The sequence below is a fragment of the Zonotrichia albicollis genome, chromosome 14 (genome assembly GCF_047830755.1).
Source record: "Zonotrichia albicollis isolate bZonAlb1 chromosome 14, bZonAlb1.hap1, whole genome shotgun sequence".
Classification (NCBI taxonomy): Eukaryota; Metazoa; Chordata; class Aves; order Passeriformes; family Passerellidae; genus Zonotrichia; species Zonotrichia albicollis.
In genome coordinates, this window is record NC_133832.1 from 9,824,035 (window position 1) to 9,842,783 (window position 18,749).

Here is an 18,749-nt window from a genome sequence, read left to right on the forward strand (position 1 = left end):
ACACCAAGAAAACATCAGCAAAAGGTACCTGAGAGGTAACCAGGATCACAGTGTTGCAGTTGATTGTGGAGCTACAGGTCAGTGCAGTAATTTCTGTTTCTTTTGGAAAGCAAAGTATCTCTCACCTATTTGTTGTGGGTGCTGGTGCAGCAAAGAGATCAACAGCTACAGTGGTATTCACACTTTTTCCTGATAAAGTGCTTGGGGATGCTGATGTGGAAGTGGAATTTGATACTACAGAGATTTCTCTTAATCGCTGCTCCTGCAAGGTAAGAGAGACAGTTGGCATTTTAGTCTTATTAATTTGTTAACATTTCAGTCCTGGAGACCTTTACAAAGAAGAAAATTTTAATTACGGTCTTAATAAAAAAAACATTTTGTCTTCTGTAAAGTCCTAAAAACAGAAAAATAACTGAAGTTAGAGATAAGGGTGTTTGTCTTAACAAAAGTACATAAAAGTCAAGATGAGACATGATGTTTTAAATAATTATTTTTTAATCCATATCTGCTTAGAAGTAAATCACTTCTAGTCAAGCTACACATTCCAGGTTCCTTCCACAGTCACTCAGAGAAACAGCTCAATGGACCTTTGTTCAGGAAGGCTCATCTCCCTATTTCATGAGTCCCTTCATGGTCCAATTCAGATGTTCAGCATGACAAGGTGCAACCCAATAATAATGTAGCAATGTAACAGCCTTGTTCAAATTAATTTCAGGTTTACATCCCTCACTACTTCTAGATATGTTCACTGCATTTTTCAAGCACTGGTCAAAGCACAGGTGTTTGTTTTACACAGCTCACACTCCTCACATTAAACACTGAGTGACCTTGCAAACTTCATCACCATTCACTATTTATCCAGCTACAAAAAATCTTTGAATACTAAACTTGATAAAAACATCCTACCTTAAGTGCCTGCAGTCTAACTTGCTCCTCCTCCAATGCCTGCTGCTTTTCTTTCTCATCCATTCTGCTGAAGGACATTCCTGTATTGGCAAGTGTGGAAACAGCACTGGAGAGGGCACTGGCTCTAAAAGGAGCAAGAATTTTTAAAAATATTATTAAAATATTTAAAAACCCACAGTCAGGTATACATCACTCCGTTTGATCATCAAGTGCCTTATCTAGTCGTGTATCATCCTCTTTCCCAGTCACTTTTTCCTTTACTCTCTGGTACACAAGAGCAGACACCCAAAACCAGTTTGGTGACAGAGGCACAAGTGCACAGAGTGACTCCCTCGAGTTTCAGCAGGTAGGAACAGGAAAATGTGGAACACAGCAGTTGTCTTTCCTCTTTAAAGTTATCTAGACTAGACTGGAATGTTATTCTAATGTCAGAGGCACAGAAAGTTTGTTTGTACACTGTGTAACAGCAAAGAAAGCACATGATTATACACAGGAACAGAATATTGTGGCAGTGAATCCTTAGATCCTTGAAAAAAATCATCTGAGGGGAAAGACAGTAAATTGGGAACACAGCTCAGCCTGATACATTTATCAATATTTACCAAGTTTCTGTGGGACAAAGTCTATGCCAAAAGAGATCTCTCATTATTCAGTCAGAAATATTTTCATTCATACTGATACTGTACTTGACAGAAAGAACAACAATTTCTTTCAGCACAACCCATCTAAACTAATTTGGCTATTCTGAAGAGGGGCTGAAGAACTTTTAGGAGAAGGTTAAGATAAATTCATGGTCTGAGAGGTAGACCATGATTATACAAACAATAACAATTCAGATAAATACCATCCTATCTCGGGTAAGAAGAGTATCAAAATCCAAACACCTTATAAATGTTACAAGTCAAAGGACTTCAAAAAAGTAGAAGCTAAAATGAGTAATATACAAGATCTCAGCTCAGTGGTTTATTAGAGCATAATCAGAAGTCCATCTGAGACACAGGCAGACATACCAATATTTCAAATGTGGCTAAGCTATCAGACTATTACTCACTAGATGCTTCATTTATATCTCTAGGAAGATTCATAAATAAAAATCAAGAATAGCACATGACTGAATCCTGAGAATTGGTAGAATGACACTGGCAGATCTTAAGTACGGGCACTGTTGTAATTCATTGGGTGCTCACCTGCTGGCAGCAGAGACTTCCTTTGTTTTCTTTCCCTCCACAGAAGCCAAATGCTGTTCCAGTGCCTCCAGCAAGCTGCTGGGTGCCTAAAATTAAAAGTATTTACAAAACACTGCTTCTATCAACACATCGTTGTTTAGTACACAGATTGTTTTTAGTTGGTGAGAAAACCAAACAAAAATCTCGCACATCAGCAATGCCGCCTTTGGGTTTTGCTGCCATCCTACACACCCAAATTCCATCTACTCAGTGGGGGTTCCTTAAAAGGAGTGGGATCACAGGGGCAGGAGGGAAGGATTCCCCACAGTGGCTCTGCTTCTGTGCATGCAAGTCAGATTCTTGGTTTTGGCAACAGTATTTGCTGTGTTAGAATTAAATGAATAACCCAAGCTGATGAAGCACTACTCCCTTAAACTCACACAAGTCCACAGACAAAGACCTGGCATTTTTAATATATTTTCCCAAGTAACAACAAAAACCCAGTGACTCTCCACTCAAATATTTGCAGTCAAAGGCTTGCAGTAGAAACACCTGACAACAGCAGGATGTTAGGTTTGATAAAACAGGGAATCAAATCCAATCTGATCCCAAGGACACTACTGCAGATTGAGTAGCTATTCAACATGTAACTGTACAATAAACCAACTCAATTATTCTAAGTGAAAGAAATCCTACAGATTTAGATGAAGGGAATGTACCTCTAAAATGTAAATCTATTTGCCAGCTCAGTCCTCCTCACTTGGCAGGGTTTCAGAGACATTAAGCCTCTCTTACCACTTGCCAACTTTCAGGAGGTAGAACAGATATAACAGGCATTGTTTGGAGGAAAAATAAACTTGCCCTTGCTAGCCCTTCTGTACCAAAAGCTAGAACAAGGCATTTCCTGGAAAGAGGAAAATATTGTTCACACAAGGCTTTGGCAGGCAAGCTCCTCTGAAATACTGGGCACAATTCTACCTTTCCCACTTTCATTGAAGGCAAATTCAAGCTAGATTAATTCAGAGATGGAAAAAAAAAAACAAAACACACAAACAATCAAAATAATCCGATAAAACTGCTTGTCTCAAACTGAAGACCTGAGCTTATATTTCTAAAGTAGAGCAAGGTAAGCTAAGACAGTGTAGTCACCTCACCCCAGGTCATGAATAAATTCAGCGTTCGACCCAGACAGCTAAATCCCAAGGGGGACATTTTGAAATAACCATTTGGAAAGGTATCAGGGACAAAAAAACCCAAACCAAAAAACCAAAACAACAAGTAAAAAACCAAAACAAAAAATAACCCAAATCAATCCAAACCTCCCCATGCTTTTACCTTTCAGGAGGCACAAGAGCTTGCAAAAGGCATTGCATGGCACAGCTGCTTAGATAATCTTAGTAACAGGAGACCATGCCCTAATTCCAGAAAGCTTCTCCTCGTATTTTTTTCCTCCCAAATCCACTCAAACTTATTTGTATGGAAATGCATATTCTCTTTTACTTTTTTTAAAACCCTCTGAACAACCCCCTCAACCACAAGAACTAAACCAAACAATCCAGTAACCTCCTCTGAACTTTCTCACTATTGCAGATAGCCCACAAAACATCAGACTTGGAGGGAACAGGACAGTTTTATATCAGACATTATACCTGGGCTAATCCAGCCACTGACTTGAGAAAGGCTGTATTTCATTATTCACCTCCATCCCCCACCCCCCAAAACACAAGACAGACTAACATCCATACAGAGGGAAACGACCAAGTTATGTTCATGAAATACAAGAACAGGTATTAGCAGAAAGCAACATCAACAGGGCACCTACAAAGGAAATTTTCTTCACAGAAACAGGCAAAAGTGGCAATATTAAGAAATTACAGCAAATCCTTTTGAAGTGGCACTAAATGGATGGACAATTATTCAACTCATATTAAATGCCACAAATTTTTCTGTCTAAGTGGAATGTTTAATAGTGGCACTGAAATTGCCAAAATGCACAGGATGCTGAGGTCTACCACCAGCTCAGAATTGCTTTTCTCATGTAAGTGCTCTTACAACAAAACAGCTGAGCTATTAGAAATAAAACATTGTGGGCACAGTAGATATTAAGTATTTTCTCACTGAAAGTTTCAGATTAAAAAAAGCAGCAAAATGAAGTTAAATACCCCTATTCCTAGTAAATAAAAAAAACCCACTTGCTTTCAAGAGCCTTTTAATGACCCAATTAAGTGGCCAAGTGCACACTAACCCAGTGAGGTATAAATAACTTCAGTATAATGTGATTAGCATAATACAGCCCAGCTGAATACTGCAGTACTAATCAAAAGACAAAGTATGACGCTAAGATCAAACAGCAACAGAAAACTTCAAACTCCTGTTTTTCAGTCCTTACCTGCCCTCACCCTGATGGTTTCAGTCATAGTTCCTTTATACCACATAGGCAAGTTCTTAAAGTCATTAATATTAAATGCTATGGGCAAGCATTAGAGATCTGTGCTTTGAAGCATGCTTGATTTCAGATGGAAATCATACTGGAGGCAGTAATGAACACCACTGACAATGGAAGTTTGTGGCTTGGGTTGGATTTCCATACTAAAAAGACACTGATTAAGGTTAGGCAAATCTTCACACTAGATACATTTTTCACAATTAGCCCATGAAATTGAATTTCAAGAAGCTAGTGTAGGATTAGATGTGACTGGTCCAACATTACACATTGGATTGTTAGCTTGTCACTGACTGCACTCCAACAGCTCCAGTGCTCAGCTCTAAGGCACTGCAGTTTGTGCCCAAGTCTCCTCAGGCTGTTTATTGCACCCTGCAGCTCACTCTGTGCTACAGCAATAATGACAAACACTCTGCTCTGTTGGGCTGGCCCTAAGAGAGAAATAAAACAACCCTATAAACTGAAGAGACTCACAAAGAATTATCTTATTGACCTCTGTGCACTATCAGTGTTTCCTGTTCACCAGGTCAAAGCATTTTCTCACTTCCCTTCTGCCCCTCAGTTTATCCTCACTGGAAGATGCTTCCCTGCATTCCACCTTTCAGACTGAGTTTTCCAGCACACAACCTGCATGGCACATGTCCCTTATACTACTGAATAGAATCAAAGCCAGCATTAAGAGCTGATATAGAAACACAAAATTTATTCCTCAGGGGAAGCCCTTAAGGGGACAGAAAAAAAATTTCAACTGAAGCAGCTCACTGTCATCTTTCAGGGTGTTGGAAGACATTGGAGTGAAATAGAAGGCTTTCCTCTAGGCATGGAAGATACTTCTGCTCACTTACCAGGGAATCCTCTGTGATAAAAACCAGAAGTTCTTGAAAAATATTATTTTCTGTGGGTTTTATAGCTTTAAACAACCAAAAAATCTCCTTAAGAACTGCCAAGTGTAAGTACTGAATACATTTAATCCATGTGAGAAGCTACTATACATATTTCCCACATATAAATACATGAAAGAGAACACAGCCTCAAGAAGATCACTATGCTACATACCAACCTTTAAAAACACAAAGAAGAAAATAACTGGGTTGATCAATATGCAATGTATACTGACCTGAGTAAGATCTGGAATGTCACCCTGATCAATTCCAACTTGCTGGGTTTACAAAAAAAAGGAAAAAAAGTACATTACTACATGCAGGGCCAATGAACATAAAAACCAGCAGTGTCTGAATGTTACCTAGAAGCTAGCATATTAAAAAGGGATATTCATAATTTTCTGAACTGCTACAAGTTTCACTAGGAACACACCTTAGAAATAAAAAATACATTAAACTGCATCTCAAGGCAAACTCGGCTTTTCATCCAGCCTAACTTTCATGCAGAAAAGCCTGCTAGAAGCATTAGAAACAGCCACATTGCTTACTGGAACTAGTTATCAATTTTTAAGTACTTACAGTAAAGGAGAGCCCTATAAATATCTTTAAATAGACTGTAATAATCAGTTTATCCATTCTGGAGCATTCAAAAAATTTATAATGATACTTCAGAAAGTTTACTATGTGGTCTGGCTAATTAAAGGATACACCCAAGAATCCCACTCCATGTTAACAAGCATATACAATCTTTAAAATATCTAATCTCTAGAAAACTTCCTTCTATAGTGAAGTTAAACAATCTGTTTCAAGGTGTTTCTGTGAATATTGATTGTGTACCAATACAGACAGTTAAATTATATCCTTTCCATACACATAGATTTATTTACCTCTGCTACTTTGAGGAACTCTGACAATTTGGTCATTCTGGCTAGAAATTTTTTGTAAATATCCAAGCCTTCTTTGCACTGGTTCTTCTTCATATCAAAATATCTTTCTGAGGATGCAAATAAAACTCTTGTAAGATAATATTCTCTCAGGCAAAAAGCTGACACAGTGTTATAAAAGTTAATTTGAGATAAAGTTCAGTAACAGGACAGTAGTAACTCAAAGCTATTCAGGTATTCAAGCTCATAGGAATAACTGAAACCTTTTATAATAAGTCAGTCAATAAAAAAAACACTGATTTTTCTGTTTCACTGTGTTAGACTATAATGCAAAAATTTATTAAACATGGATGTGAATCAGTGCAAATTGTTAAATTAGGTATTATGGTGAATATTTTCACAAAGTCAGCTTTTTTTCTAAAAGCTGGCAATGAGACAAATTATTTTATAATTTGAAATTTTTCCTGGTATTTATTTACATTTTTAGACCCTGTATCAATACATTTTGATCCTGAAGTATCAAATGTGTACTGAACTGACCTACCCAAAGGAGCATCAACCACATCTTTTACTTTTTATGGTTCTGCTCTATATACTTACAAATATGGCACTGTGTAAAAATTAATGGATTAACAGAACAAACTGATGGCTTCATTCATAAATTTGCTTAAATAGTAATGAAAAGGCTTTGCTAGGAGCTTATCACCCTTTTAGAACAACCCTCAATTTCATCTGATCAGCTCAGGCAGATTCACGTACCAGTCAAGTTTTAAAGAAAGAACAGGAAAACAGAATTCAGCCATACTGTGAGTATATTAAATACTCAACACACCACATATCTCACCAAACCTTTACAGTCCAATTGCAAAGGTTATCCATTGCACTTTCATGGCATTTTTGTTTCAGTCTCACCAATCACCCTCTCATTTCACTTTCTGTTTCAATATGCATTCTTCCAGGTAGAAGTGGATGTGTAAGCCTATGCTCCTGGTCACTAAAACTAAGACAGGCTTCATTTAACAGCAACAAAGCAGAGAAAATTTATTAAGAAACTGAAGTAATAAATTGTCTATGTTCTTTAGTTTTTTTTCAATATCTTTCACAAAATTAAAAGCTAAAAAAATTCTCACATACCTAAAAGATTAATAATCCCCTCATTGTATGCTGCAAAAAGTCTAATGGAATCTTTAAAGAGGAGCATAAAGGCAGCATTTATAACACCATTTGTTAGTTCATTTGGATTTGCCTGTGTAGAAAGCAATGAGAAAGTAAATTAGTATTTAACAAAATAATGAAACTCTCACTTCAAAGTGAGAGGATGTTACTTAACACTGAGCTTAAAGTACTTACATCAAAATCAAGGAGTGCATCAAGCTGGTTCTGTATGATTGGAAGGGTTTTCAGAAGCTTTTCAGGATTCATAGTTCTCATCACTCCATCTATCCTACAGAGTAGAGGACATACATTTATAAGATATAGAGATCTCAGCACACATTGTATTGCTTCCACACTGCTTCAAAGGCCCAAAAGAGCACCATTCTAAGGCAAGTTCAGGAACAACTGTGCTCCTCCTTGTCCCACCCCCTGCAACAGGAAGGGTCAAACACAAGTAGCAGAGTACTCTTACCCTCTTTTCATTTTGGTGAAGTCAACTGCTACAAGTCTATATGAAAGTGCTTTTTCATTCAAGTATCTGCTGTATCGCCTAATGAAGGTAGACATATCATAGCCTGGAAGTTAAGCATTTGTAAATTAGACATTTTGAAGGGGAAACTGAAGTTTTTCCGTTCTTTTCAAGAACTGTTCTCCTACTAGCCTTTTTATATCAGCTTGCATAAAAAGTCCTTCCTAGGCACTTTCCAGGATCTTGAGATGAGACATTAATTTCTTTCCAAGTGGCTAAGATTAGGAAAGCATTTGGTGCAATTATGAGAATAAACACCTAAACACATTAAAATATTAGACAAGAACCGAGCATGAAAGATTAGGCAAGCATCAAGCAGTTCTTGTTAAAATGTACTTGAAATTAGAATAAAAATGCATTCCTAGTAAAATGCTGAAGAGTTTGATAACTTATCTGCCATCCCTCAAAACCCAGATAAAAACCTAAAAATGTTTTCTACCACAAGCAAGTCATTGAAGGACTTATCAGAGATTTGAAGTTCTCCCTATTTATACAGCACATCCTAGTTACCATTCCATACACCTTAACAGTTAATATTTGCTCCTGAGTTTTTAAAATACAACAAGAAAAACTACTATTGGACTGATAATTAATCAGGTGTATTCTAATGAGCATTAAGAGCTCACTTAATAAAATTTACAGCTGTGTGTGCAATGCTGCATACATTACAGACAGATTTCTAGTACTCACCTAGGTAACTCAATGTCATTTTACCTGTGTCTATGTTCTTGGCTGGACATTCTTTGGTGCCTCACACAATAAAAATCAAACCAGCCTTCCACTTAAATGTCATTTAGCTGCTAGTGTGCACCAATGCATGCACCATCACAGAGAAAAAGGAGTAGAACAATCTCCTTCAGTGAAAGGTCCTTACCCTGCATGGCACTTTTGTCCAGGTAGTTATTTAGGTTGAACAAAGTGTTCCGGGATGCAAGATACTGGATAAAGCGCTGTTGGTGAAGAAAAAATGGAGAATGTAATTGTTGTGGGAGTCAAACACAGAAGCATTTTACAAGCAAACTACACTTACCTTGTAACTGTTTCTAGTAACCTCTATGTACAAAAGGGGAAAAAATTAGAGGAAAACCTGAAAATACTCATTAGCAAAGCTTCTGACGTCCAAAACTCTATTTGGCAGAACTATAAATTTAAACTAAACAAAGAGACATCACTGCTCATGAATAAAATAAATAATCCTAGAGGAAGGTGCCTAGTTAACTTTGTACTTTAGAACAGCCAAGCTGGAAAAAATAAAACAAAAATACTACTTGCATAAGCAGGCTCCTGAAGTTTGCTGTAGCTCAGCTGCTGCAGTGTCAAGAGCACACTCTGTTTTACAGGTCATTTCTATCAAGTTCACAGAGCTTGGCAGAGAGGAGGAACACCAAGCTTTCACAGCAGGTTAATGGCTGGAAAGCACTTCTAAGAATTGTCACTTCAGTGTTACCAGTGGTGAGCAATCATTTCTTAGGTCAGTGACCACACACAGGTTCAGGACTGCTACCTGACCAAAGTTTAGCTTTTAACACAAGGCTTGTGCAAGAGAGGCCACATTCCTAACTCCATGTTATTGACTAGGAAGCTTTAATAAATTGTGATGAAATAATTTAAGTGAATTAAATGCAGTAGAACAGTGCTTCAGAGGAATGTTAACAGCAACAACATATGAAGACTCAGCCCATTAGATGATGTCTTGCAAGATCAAATATTCTAGTCACCATATGCCTCTCACCTTTACCAAGTACTCTTTCTTATCTGTTATTAGGTTGGGTGCACATTTACAGAGAGCTAACAAGACTCTTCTGCTGTGCTCTTACTGATAAGCACTACCCTAATGAAGTAAAGCTCATCAGAAGTCTTTCAAGCCTTTATTCTAGAAAGGTCACTCATCATTCCCTCACAGACCAACCCAGATACCTGCAGGTAAACTGCAAACACTGATATATTTTGGTACTGAAATAATGAAGGAGTATTTTTTTTTCTTCTGGACAAATACTTTAGAGCTATCAGCAGAGGAAAAACAAAATCTTTGAAAAACTGAAGTACATATCTAATGCTTTACAGATTGAGACAATTTTTAAAAGCTGTCTAGTAGGCTTTAAGAAAATAAATCATGTCTTACCTCATTTCCATACATCATGAGGTGGTGTGTTGTAATTAGAGCTTTGAACACTACAACCCAGCTACTGTTTGCAGTTCTCTCAAAGAGTGTATCTGCCAACTGTGGAATATTCACATTCATTTCATTTGTGCACTGTATTAGATCTAAATTAAAGGAAAAAAAATCAAAGCATTACAATGAATTACATGCTCAGAGGATCAACATGTTATTTTGTGGTTTTTACATTGAGAATTCATACTGGAAGCATTCACTTCAGTTGTTTAAGAAATAATTGAGGTCCTTTACATTCCTTGCTCAGATTCACAACATTTTACTGAAACACTCCAAGTATGAACTTCAAAGGCATTTCAATAATTTTATGGAGTCCCAATATCTCATCAATGAATAACCTGTTCCATTAAAATGGAGCCCAAATTATTCTCTGAAAGCCAAAGGTCTGGATGTGTGACCTTCTGGATGCTCAGTGCTCGAGGCCACTCCATCTAACCAAAACAATGAAAATCTGAGAAGCAATGAAAAGCTGAGACATCCCAACCTCATGAGATCAGCAGGCAGCACAACCCTGCCACTCCCACCTAGGCCTGAGTACTCACACATGATGGCAATGAGATGCTATCAATCTGTAAAATATGCCTCTTTTCTGTAAGAATTTAGAGCAAGAATTTGCATCTGCACCCTTCCACTTAAAAACACCTGATCACAAGCCTACTATTTGTGATGGATCATGGCAGGTCTCAGGCTCTTTGTGTCCTAGACTGACAAACTCAGTAGTAGAACATTAACTTGGGAGGTCGGAGACAGAGAGGTTCAAGACTTAGCCTGAGATTTAGCACAAAGCCAGGGCAGGCTCCAGCACACACATGGGAAGAGCCCTTGCCTGACAAGGCTCCAGAAGGCACTTGCTGAGAAAAGAGCAGAGAACTGAACCCAGGACTACTCTAAACCCCTCAAGACACGCACATCAGACATTTCTTCTCTCTCTGTGCTAAATTTGGCTCAGGTGTGATCAAAGTACACCCTAAGGACTGGGCAAGGCCAGTAAAACAAACATTTGGTTAGAAAAGCTTCCTTTGTGGGCTCTCATTGAAGCTGAGCCTGTGAGCAGCCCGTGGGTAGCAGAGCCCAGTGCTGTTTGAGCAGCTTGTCTGGATGAGGAGCTGGAGGAGGGCAGGGCTGGGCAGCAGCCGAGAGCTCCGAGGGGCTGCCACCACTGAACAGCCAACTGCAGCACACAGAGCACAGACTGGCATCAGAAGCATTTCAAATGTCAACTTACAGCTCACACATTGGTAATTTAGGACAAAATACTTCACAGAAATACTGCACTTAAAATTTCTATCTTTCTAGTGCACACAGTATATTACAGATGGACTTCAACCAAAGATTGGTTTATTAAGACAAAGTCCTTCGATTAAGAATTGCTGTTTAAAATAGTTTAATAACCAGAGTAATTTTAATAAAGAATTTTAGTATCTCATCAAGGTAAAAAGCTATAAAATGCAAGCTATAATAAGTTACTAATTTCATTCAGATGTCAGAGATTTCCAAGTACGTACAAAACATTGAAGCTGGGATGAAAACTTTCACTCTTATTAGCAACACAAAAATACTGAAATAGCTGCACAAAAAGAAGAGCACCAGAAAGCAGCTTTAAGCAAGCTACACATCAAAACCTTATTGCTGAAGAGTATTCAAATAGTGCAATATTTACAAATGTGAACTTTCTCAAAACCCAAGCAATTTGTTAGCTACTGCTCCCCTATTCATGGTTATATCACCATCATATGTTCTGTCAAATTAACAAGTACTTTAACCTAGAAGTCCAAACAGTCTATAGGCAATTATTGCCCCATATCACAAAGCAACAGCCTCATCAATTGAATGAGTATTTTGTTGTGACATTTCTAAGTAGTTATCTCAAAACATACTAAGACAACTAAGTCTTCCTGAATCCAATCAGTTTATAATCAGGTATAATAGAAATACATGGAAAATACTGAGCAGTATCTAAGAGTAGCAGCTGATGTGTCTGTACCCCACACAGAAATGTTACACGACTATTAAAAGTCCTACTCTCAGTTTATAAAAACCAACCAACCAAAAAAATCTCACTAACTCTTCCAAGAGCAATACCTATAAAACTAGGTAAGAGTTAAAGAAATTCCATTGATCTGCTGAGGTCAAAGACCACACAGTTTATCGAAAATATTAAATATTAATTCAGCACAAAGTCCTTTTGCTTCACATAACCAGTAAGCAAGTCAAAATTTTCACTGAAGATTTTTCAATATTAAATGTGCTTATTAAATAACAGATGGAACTAGAAGGAAGATCCAGGTTAAAAACCAAAATCTTGCTCCTCTCCAGTCAAGCTACCCGAGGTATTTTCATTCGTATTTTGCCAGTGCTCCCCAGAGCTTTCTGTCCTGTCACCTTCCCTCAAGCTAAGGTCTCCCAGCAGATGTTCCAGCAGGCCCCAAGCTGATGCTAACACTGGGAGATCCTTTGCACATTCTAATAATGTCTGTGACTGCTATTGAGTGTTCTCACAGTGCTGCTGGGCACAATGTGACAGGAATCCTGCTGTTACACCTGCATGCAGTGCTCTAGCTGGAGAGCTCTCCTCAAACCCCACATCCATAAAACAAGTTTTACTTTTTGCCAGAATAAAGGTTTGACTTCCACAAGAAGCCATGCAGATCTCTTCTGTCAGGTGTCAGTAACAGAGTGAAGCTGACAGAGCTCTGCTGCATTTGAGAAGCTCTTTTGTTATTGTTTCATTCTCAGGTGTGGACAGTTCTGTGTAAAACCCACGTCTGTCCATTTCAAAAGGCAACCAAAATGAAATACCCCACATAGGCAGGGCACTAGGAGTCCAATTCAAGCTGTGCTGAGTGAGCTGCCACCCAGTGCACTCGAGCCCTGCTGAGGACAACCCTCACTGGCTGCCCTGAAGACAATTTTTACAGGGGGTTCCCAGCACAGCCTGGTGTTTGATTCCAAACCTCCTTCAACAGCCAAGCACTTAAATCACAGTTACCAATATCAGAGAACACACGCTTAGACAAACAAAATGTCTCTGAAATACTAAACTAAGCAAAAAGTGGCAGTGCATTTCATAGGCCAAAACTGGACTTTCTTAAGAGTGTGTTGCAAAAGACCAAGTTTAAAAATAAGACAGCTTCAATAAGGCTACTTGGGGTAATTGAAAAAAGTATTATTTTACAACTAGCAATAAAAATAAAGCTGGCATTACATTTAATCCTACAATTGAGATACATAAAAAGAAATGCAAGTGCCATTTCTCTAACATGATTCTTCTAAGCCTGCAATGGGAGTATCCATCCAGAGACAACTGCAGGGATCTATTACAGCTGGTGGCACAGAAGGAAGAGGCTGTTATCCCATACAGCTGGAAGGAGAAAGGAACACATGCACCTGAGAGACTGACAGCTGGGCAACAGAAACAGGGATGTTGGCAGCAAAAACGGGAATGAAATGCACAGGGTGAGTGATGCTCATTTTCTTATCGCAGTACTTTTATATAAACACTTCACAACTCAAAGCATTTTGCCAATTACCCAGAGGAATCATTTCAACTGCAAGTGAAACTGCAGCGCTATTTCTAGAATGGAATTTAGAGACATGTTAACATCACACAGGGAAATAAAAAAAGAAAAAAAAAGAAAAATGAAAATAAAAGAAAATAATAAATCTAATAGCTTTAAACCAGACAAGTACCATAGGGGTTTTTCAAGCAGCCTGGAAGAGCTGTGAGTATCTTACTGCCTAGAAGAGTACTTAGTATTTCTTTTCCACAACTCATCTGAAATACTGGCACATCATCTATGAAGCTATACAGCTCTTCAGAGAGCAGCATAAATCCAGATATTAAATACAAAAAAAAAATATATATAACAGGTTTTTGGAAAATTCTCAGAAAAAAACTGACATACTTTTCAACTTTTAAGTAATAGGAAAAGCCATAATTTTCTTGAGTCAGGAATCTCTCTCAAGAGAGCTGAAAATACATAAGATAAAGGCAACCATAATAGTTTAATATTCATGTATTTCTTTCATTTTGTCACAGGACTGAAACTGCTTTAAGACAGATATAAGAATAAGACCATTTTCCTCAGTCCCAGCAGTCTTAAAAAAATACATTTTCTTCTAGAAAGTTGCATCATAGATGGCACGTTACAAAAATGTAAAACATCAGTGTCCCTTCAGCCAACTTTCTCAGTGTAGCCAAGGAATGTAACAGTTTTTGCTGGAAGACTTAAAAGACAGCATTCAACTGTTACAAACATTGTTTTGCCCTTGTTTGCTCATAGTGCATGTCTGAGAGCAATCTTAAAATTTCAGTTATTATATAACAGCTAAATCTGAATTTTGAGTTACTTTACCACAAGCAAAGCAACTCAGCTATTGTGTCCCACTCCCCCACTAAACAAGGACACAGGATAGACAGCCCATAATGTTTTAAGAAAAGCTATATACAACCCCCATTTATAGATCCCCACAATATTAATTCTTTTTTCTGTTCAAGTTAAATTTTCTCAATTATTGTGCTGAAAAACTTCACAGATTGCTAAAGAACTTCAAATGAATGACAGTCACTGGTCTGTGTAAAGGATTCAAAAAAATGCCTTTGTTCTGTATCACAACTTGCACATCTCTGCAAGAACCACACTGCATCAGCATTCAGTTGACAGACAAAAGCTCAGGTTGCCAAAAGAAAGAATGGGCAGTACCAGAATTACAGTGCCAGAATTAGCACTTCTTAGAAGGTTTCCAAAGCTTGTATACACATGGGAGTTTTAAGTTTTGATTAACAACATTAACTACCTTCCCCTCCCCTGTGCTTCTTCAGTGAGTTGTATACAAGTTCAACAGAAGCTGTTTCTTCATAACTGTGTTAATTTAAAGGTTTAAGCTGCAATTAATTTAGGGGTTTGTTTTTTCCAAGTTTTGGTCTACACACAAGTCTACTCAGCCAGTTACAGTTTGGCTACAGCTTGAATTTATTCTTTTTTCTTGCGATTCTTCAGTGGTTAGACAAGAGGATGTTTGCCTCCAAAGGTGTAAGAGCCCTGCTCCGCTGTAACCCAGACTCTGAGGGCTGAGGGAGTGACAGAGCTGTCACCAGGAAAGAAGAGATAAGACCTTCAGGTGCCCCATTATCAGCCTCTATAGAACATTTTATATTATCTGAAAATATTACAAAATGCTACAGAAATAGATCTGTTTACTTATTTAGGACACCATGACCTACTTTAAAAGGTAAATCCCCAAGTATGCCCATTGACATTGCTTAGGTTTTTGGGGTGGATTTTTTGTGGGTGTTTTTTCACTCTTGAAGTACAATATGACTATACTACTCAGCAGTTAACAGTCAGATAAACCACAAGACTCTTAAATACTCACAGACACTGGATATGTAACACCTTTCTGTAAAAATCTATATTGAAATACCACAGTTTTTCTTGCTGAGGAAACTTGGCAGTAAGGGGATTTTAAGAATTAATCTGAACAGAGGGCACAAACTGATACTCCTCCACAATCCCTGATACAACTGCAGCAACTCTCAAAAAATTGTTCCTGGTAAAGCTTTTTCCTGAGCAGCAATTACAAATAATACCAGATGGTGTGGCCTTTTGAATGGCACACACACAGTGACCAGAGTACAACTACCAGAGTTTTACATTAAATCCAAGCCATGTTTTCCTTCATAATGTACTTAAATTGGGAAGTACTTGCACTGTATCTTGGAAAAACATACTGTATGATTTTTTTTCCAGAGATTGCTGTATTTTGTATCTACCTGCTCCCATTCAATACAAGTAAGTCTTGTGTCAATTGAAAAAATAAAAATGCCACTCAAAGGTAGGCTCAATGAGGACAGGAACATGTTCACTGGGAATTTTTAAACAATTTCAGACATATTTAAGGTACCATATTTCACATCTTTTTTTTTCCCTACCCCACCTCTAAAGCATTCCTCTCTTTCAGATACCAAGTAATACTAAGATTTTTGTCTGTCTTAGGCTGAAGTCTGAACAAATGAATAACAGCAGAACACAGAACTCACGTGGCACAAAAGGGGACTGTCAGGATACTGACTGACAGCTCCAAACAGCCTGGGAGCAAAAGGAACTTGTTAGTCAAAAGGCAATATCAGTTTATGGTATTCTCAAGTTAAGAATTGTTCCATGCTTCCATTTCCTTATTTTGTAAGGGTGACTTACAGCTGATGACATTATTTCAACAGTATTTTCAAACAACACACTACCTTTTTTAGGATTCAGAACCTTTCAAACTATTGAGCAAGCTGTCACCACTTTCTGGCTTCCTGTTATGTTGCCATTTCTGGACTCAAAGGTTACCTCACTGAACTTGTAGCACAGGCAGAACACAGACCAGCAGAAATAAGGTAACTTTTAAAAGGTATCTTTAGAAAACAAATTGTAAGTTACCCAGTTTTTAAGCTTTTCATTTCAACACAATAGCTGCAGTGTTCACTACTGTAGCTGGATGCCACCCATTCAGATCAGTAACAAATGAAATATATATTTGGCTGGTTTTAACTGTTTGATCCACACCAAAAGCTCTCACACAAGCCAGTATGAGCAGACCAGTGTCACAGGGTCACACATCCCAACTATCCTCAAACAATATAACCCAGAAGGCTTCTGCGAGAGCCTGAACCAGCAGCACCTTTAGTGCCATCAACTTGCATGAATCCTGCAAAACTACCTGCCTGCTTTGAAGAAACCAGCAAAAGGCTTCAAGCCTTTTTTCCTCTTTTTAATGGAAACGCACACGCACTTCTTTCACTTTCACAAGCTGCAGAGCGGGTATGCTACAGAATGTACAAGGTTTGTGCACTTTGGAGCAATCAGACAGGAACTCCAATTGCTACTCTGTTACTAAAGCGAGGCAACACCACTGACGCTTCTGTAGATTTCAGGGATAACTCTGCATCTTTTGGTACAGACAAAGAGGTTTTAACATACTTAGTTTAAACGTATTAACAGCCATATACTCTCATCCAGAAGTAACGCGCTGATCAAGCTACGCCCTTCCCTTTACCTCGCTTTTAATCTTTTCCTCGTTTCGCGATTTGTAAAACAGAAAACTATGATATTTCAGGAAATGATCGAAATGTTTAAATGGCTGTAGTCCACGGGATGCACAGAAGGATTAAGCAGTGCTTCAAAAAAATTAAATTCTGCCTTGCAACAGTAAACACACCTTTTCCCCAGGTGTCGGATTAATAAGCACCACTGTATCCAGAGCACAAGAGCTAAGCAGCTCTCAGCGGGAACAGCTCATGAGCTCGGAATATTTTTGCTCCCCGGGTGTGACCAGGTGTTACAAACCTCGCTCCCTCCACGTGCAAAATAAGTTCTGGAGACCACACCAGATTTATCCGGTCCACCCAGATTTACCCGGCACCCCCCTCCAGGTGCAAGCGGCCGGCTCTCCCCTGTCCCCCGGCCGTGCCCCACGGGCTGCCCCGGGCTCGGAGCTCCAACCCCGGGCCCACCCGGCCGGCTCCTACTCACAGTCCAGGTGCTTCTTCTTGGGGCCCATCACCTCGTGGGTCGTCGCCTTGCACACAGCCTTGGCGACGGCCGAGCCGGTCACGCTGTGCTGCGCCGCAGTGATCCGGTCGGTGATCGACTGTCCCGACATCATCGCCGCGGCCCTGGCGGCGGCTCCGCCGCTTCCCCCCGCAAGGCCGGGCCGGCGGCTCCCCCGCGGCCGGGGGCGAGCGCAGCCTCCCGGAGGAAGGGCGCCGGCGGCTCCCTCCGGCAGGAGCGCTCGCGGGGCTCCGCTTCAGCGGCTCCTGTCGGCCGCCGCCGCCGGGGCTCTTCCCGCTGCTCCGCGGAGCGCCGGCGGTGATCGCTCGGCTCCCGGCACCGCTCGGCGCTACCGCCTCCGCCCGCGGGTGCGCCCCGGCTTTCCCTTTCACATTACGCTCACAGACAAAATGGCGGCGGCCGCGGCGTCAGGTGACCGCGCGCCCGCCCCGCTCCCGCCCCGCCGCTGCCGAGCGGGGCCGGGGCCCGGCTAGGTCGGGGCCGGGAGAGCAGCGGGAGCGGAACGGAACGGGGATGGCAACGGAACGGGGCCGGCAGCGAGACAGGAGCCGAGGCCGCCCCCCTCTCCGAGCCTCAGGTGTCCGCGGGCGGTGGGACCCACCCCCGCCGAGGCGCTCCGTGACTCGCCGCCCGCAGCACCGGAAAATCACACAATCAGCTTGGATGGAAAAGACCTGTGCGATCATTGATCCCAGGCTGTGACCTGACACCACCGTGTCATCCACACCAGGGCACGGAGTCTTTTCTTAAACACCTCGGGGTCGGTGACTCCAGCACCTCCCTGGGCAGCTCATTCCAATGTCTAATCACCTTTTCTGTGGAGAAATTCCTCCCAGTGCCCAACATAAACCTCCCCCGGTACAGCTGAAGACTGTGATCTCTGTTTCTGTCACTATCTGCGTGGGGGACGAGGCCACTCCCCGGCTGGCTGAGCCTCCTTTCGGGGAATTGCCCGCCGGCTCTTTGTTCGTGGGTGGCTGTGAAGGACGGACGGGCCCTCACGGCCGGGGCGGCGGGACAAGCACCGGCACGGAGCGGCGGCCGGGGGGAATAATC

The 18,749-nt window shown here is 40.3% G+C and overlaps 1 protein-coding gene across 5 annotated transcripts in view; it reads right to left on the reverse strand.

Moving 5' to 3' along the window:
- The window catches only part of VBP1 (VHL binding protein 1), a 40,995-nt gene extending 22,839 nt beyond the window's left edge, over nucleotides 1-18,156 (reverse strand). For 2 of the 5 annotated variants that reach the window (XM_005484463.4, XM_005484461.4), the window contains exons 1-11: nucleotides 17,655-18,134; nucleotides 10,087-10,229; nucleotides 8,839-8,914; nucleotides 7,908-8,010; nucleotides 7,631-7,724; nucleotides 7,415-7,526; nucleotides 6,284-6,390; nucleotides 5,633-5,674; nucleotides 2,094-2,179; nucleotides 907-1,030; nucleotides 126-262 (exon numbers count right to left, since the gene is read on the reverse strand). In XM_005484463.4, the coding sequence (XP_005484520.3) occupies nucleotides 126-262; nucleotides 907-1,030; nucleotides 2,094-2,179; nucleotides 5,633-5,674; nucleotides 6,284-6,390; nucleotides 7,415-7,526; nucleotides 7,631-7,724; nucleotides 7,908-8,010; nucleotides 8,839-8,914; nucleotides 10,087-10,229; nucleotides 17,655-17,787 (1,157 nt within the window). In that variant the 5' untranslated portion in view covers nucleotides 17,788-18,134. Of the gene's footprint in view, nucleotides 1-125; nucleotides 263-906; nucleotides 1,031-2,093; nucleotides 2,180-5,632; nucleotides 5,675-6,283; nucleotides 6,391-7,414; nucleotides 7,527-7,630; nucleotides 7,725-7,907; nucleotides 8,011-8,838; nucleotides 8,915-10,086; nucleotides 10,230-17,654 lie in introns of all 5 variants that reach the window. The other 3 variants (XM_014265261.3, XM_074551535.1, XM_005484460.4) reach the window with 3 other exon arrangements.
- Between the last annotated feature and the right edge of the window lie 593 nt (nucleotides 18,157-18,749).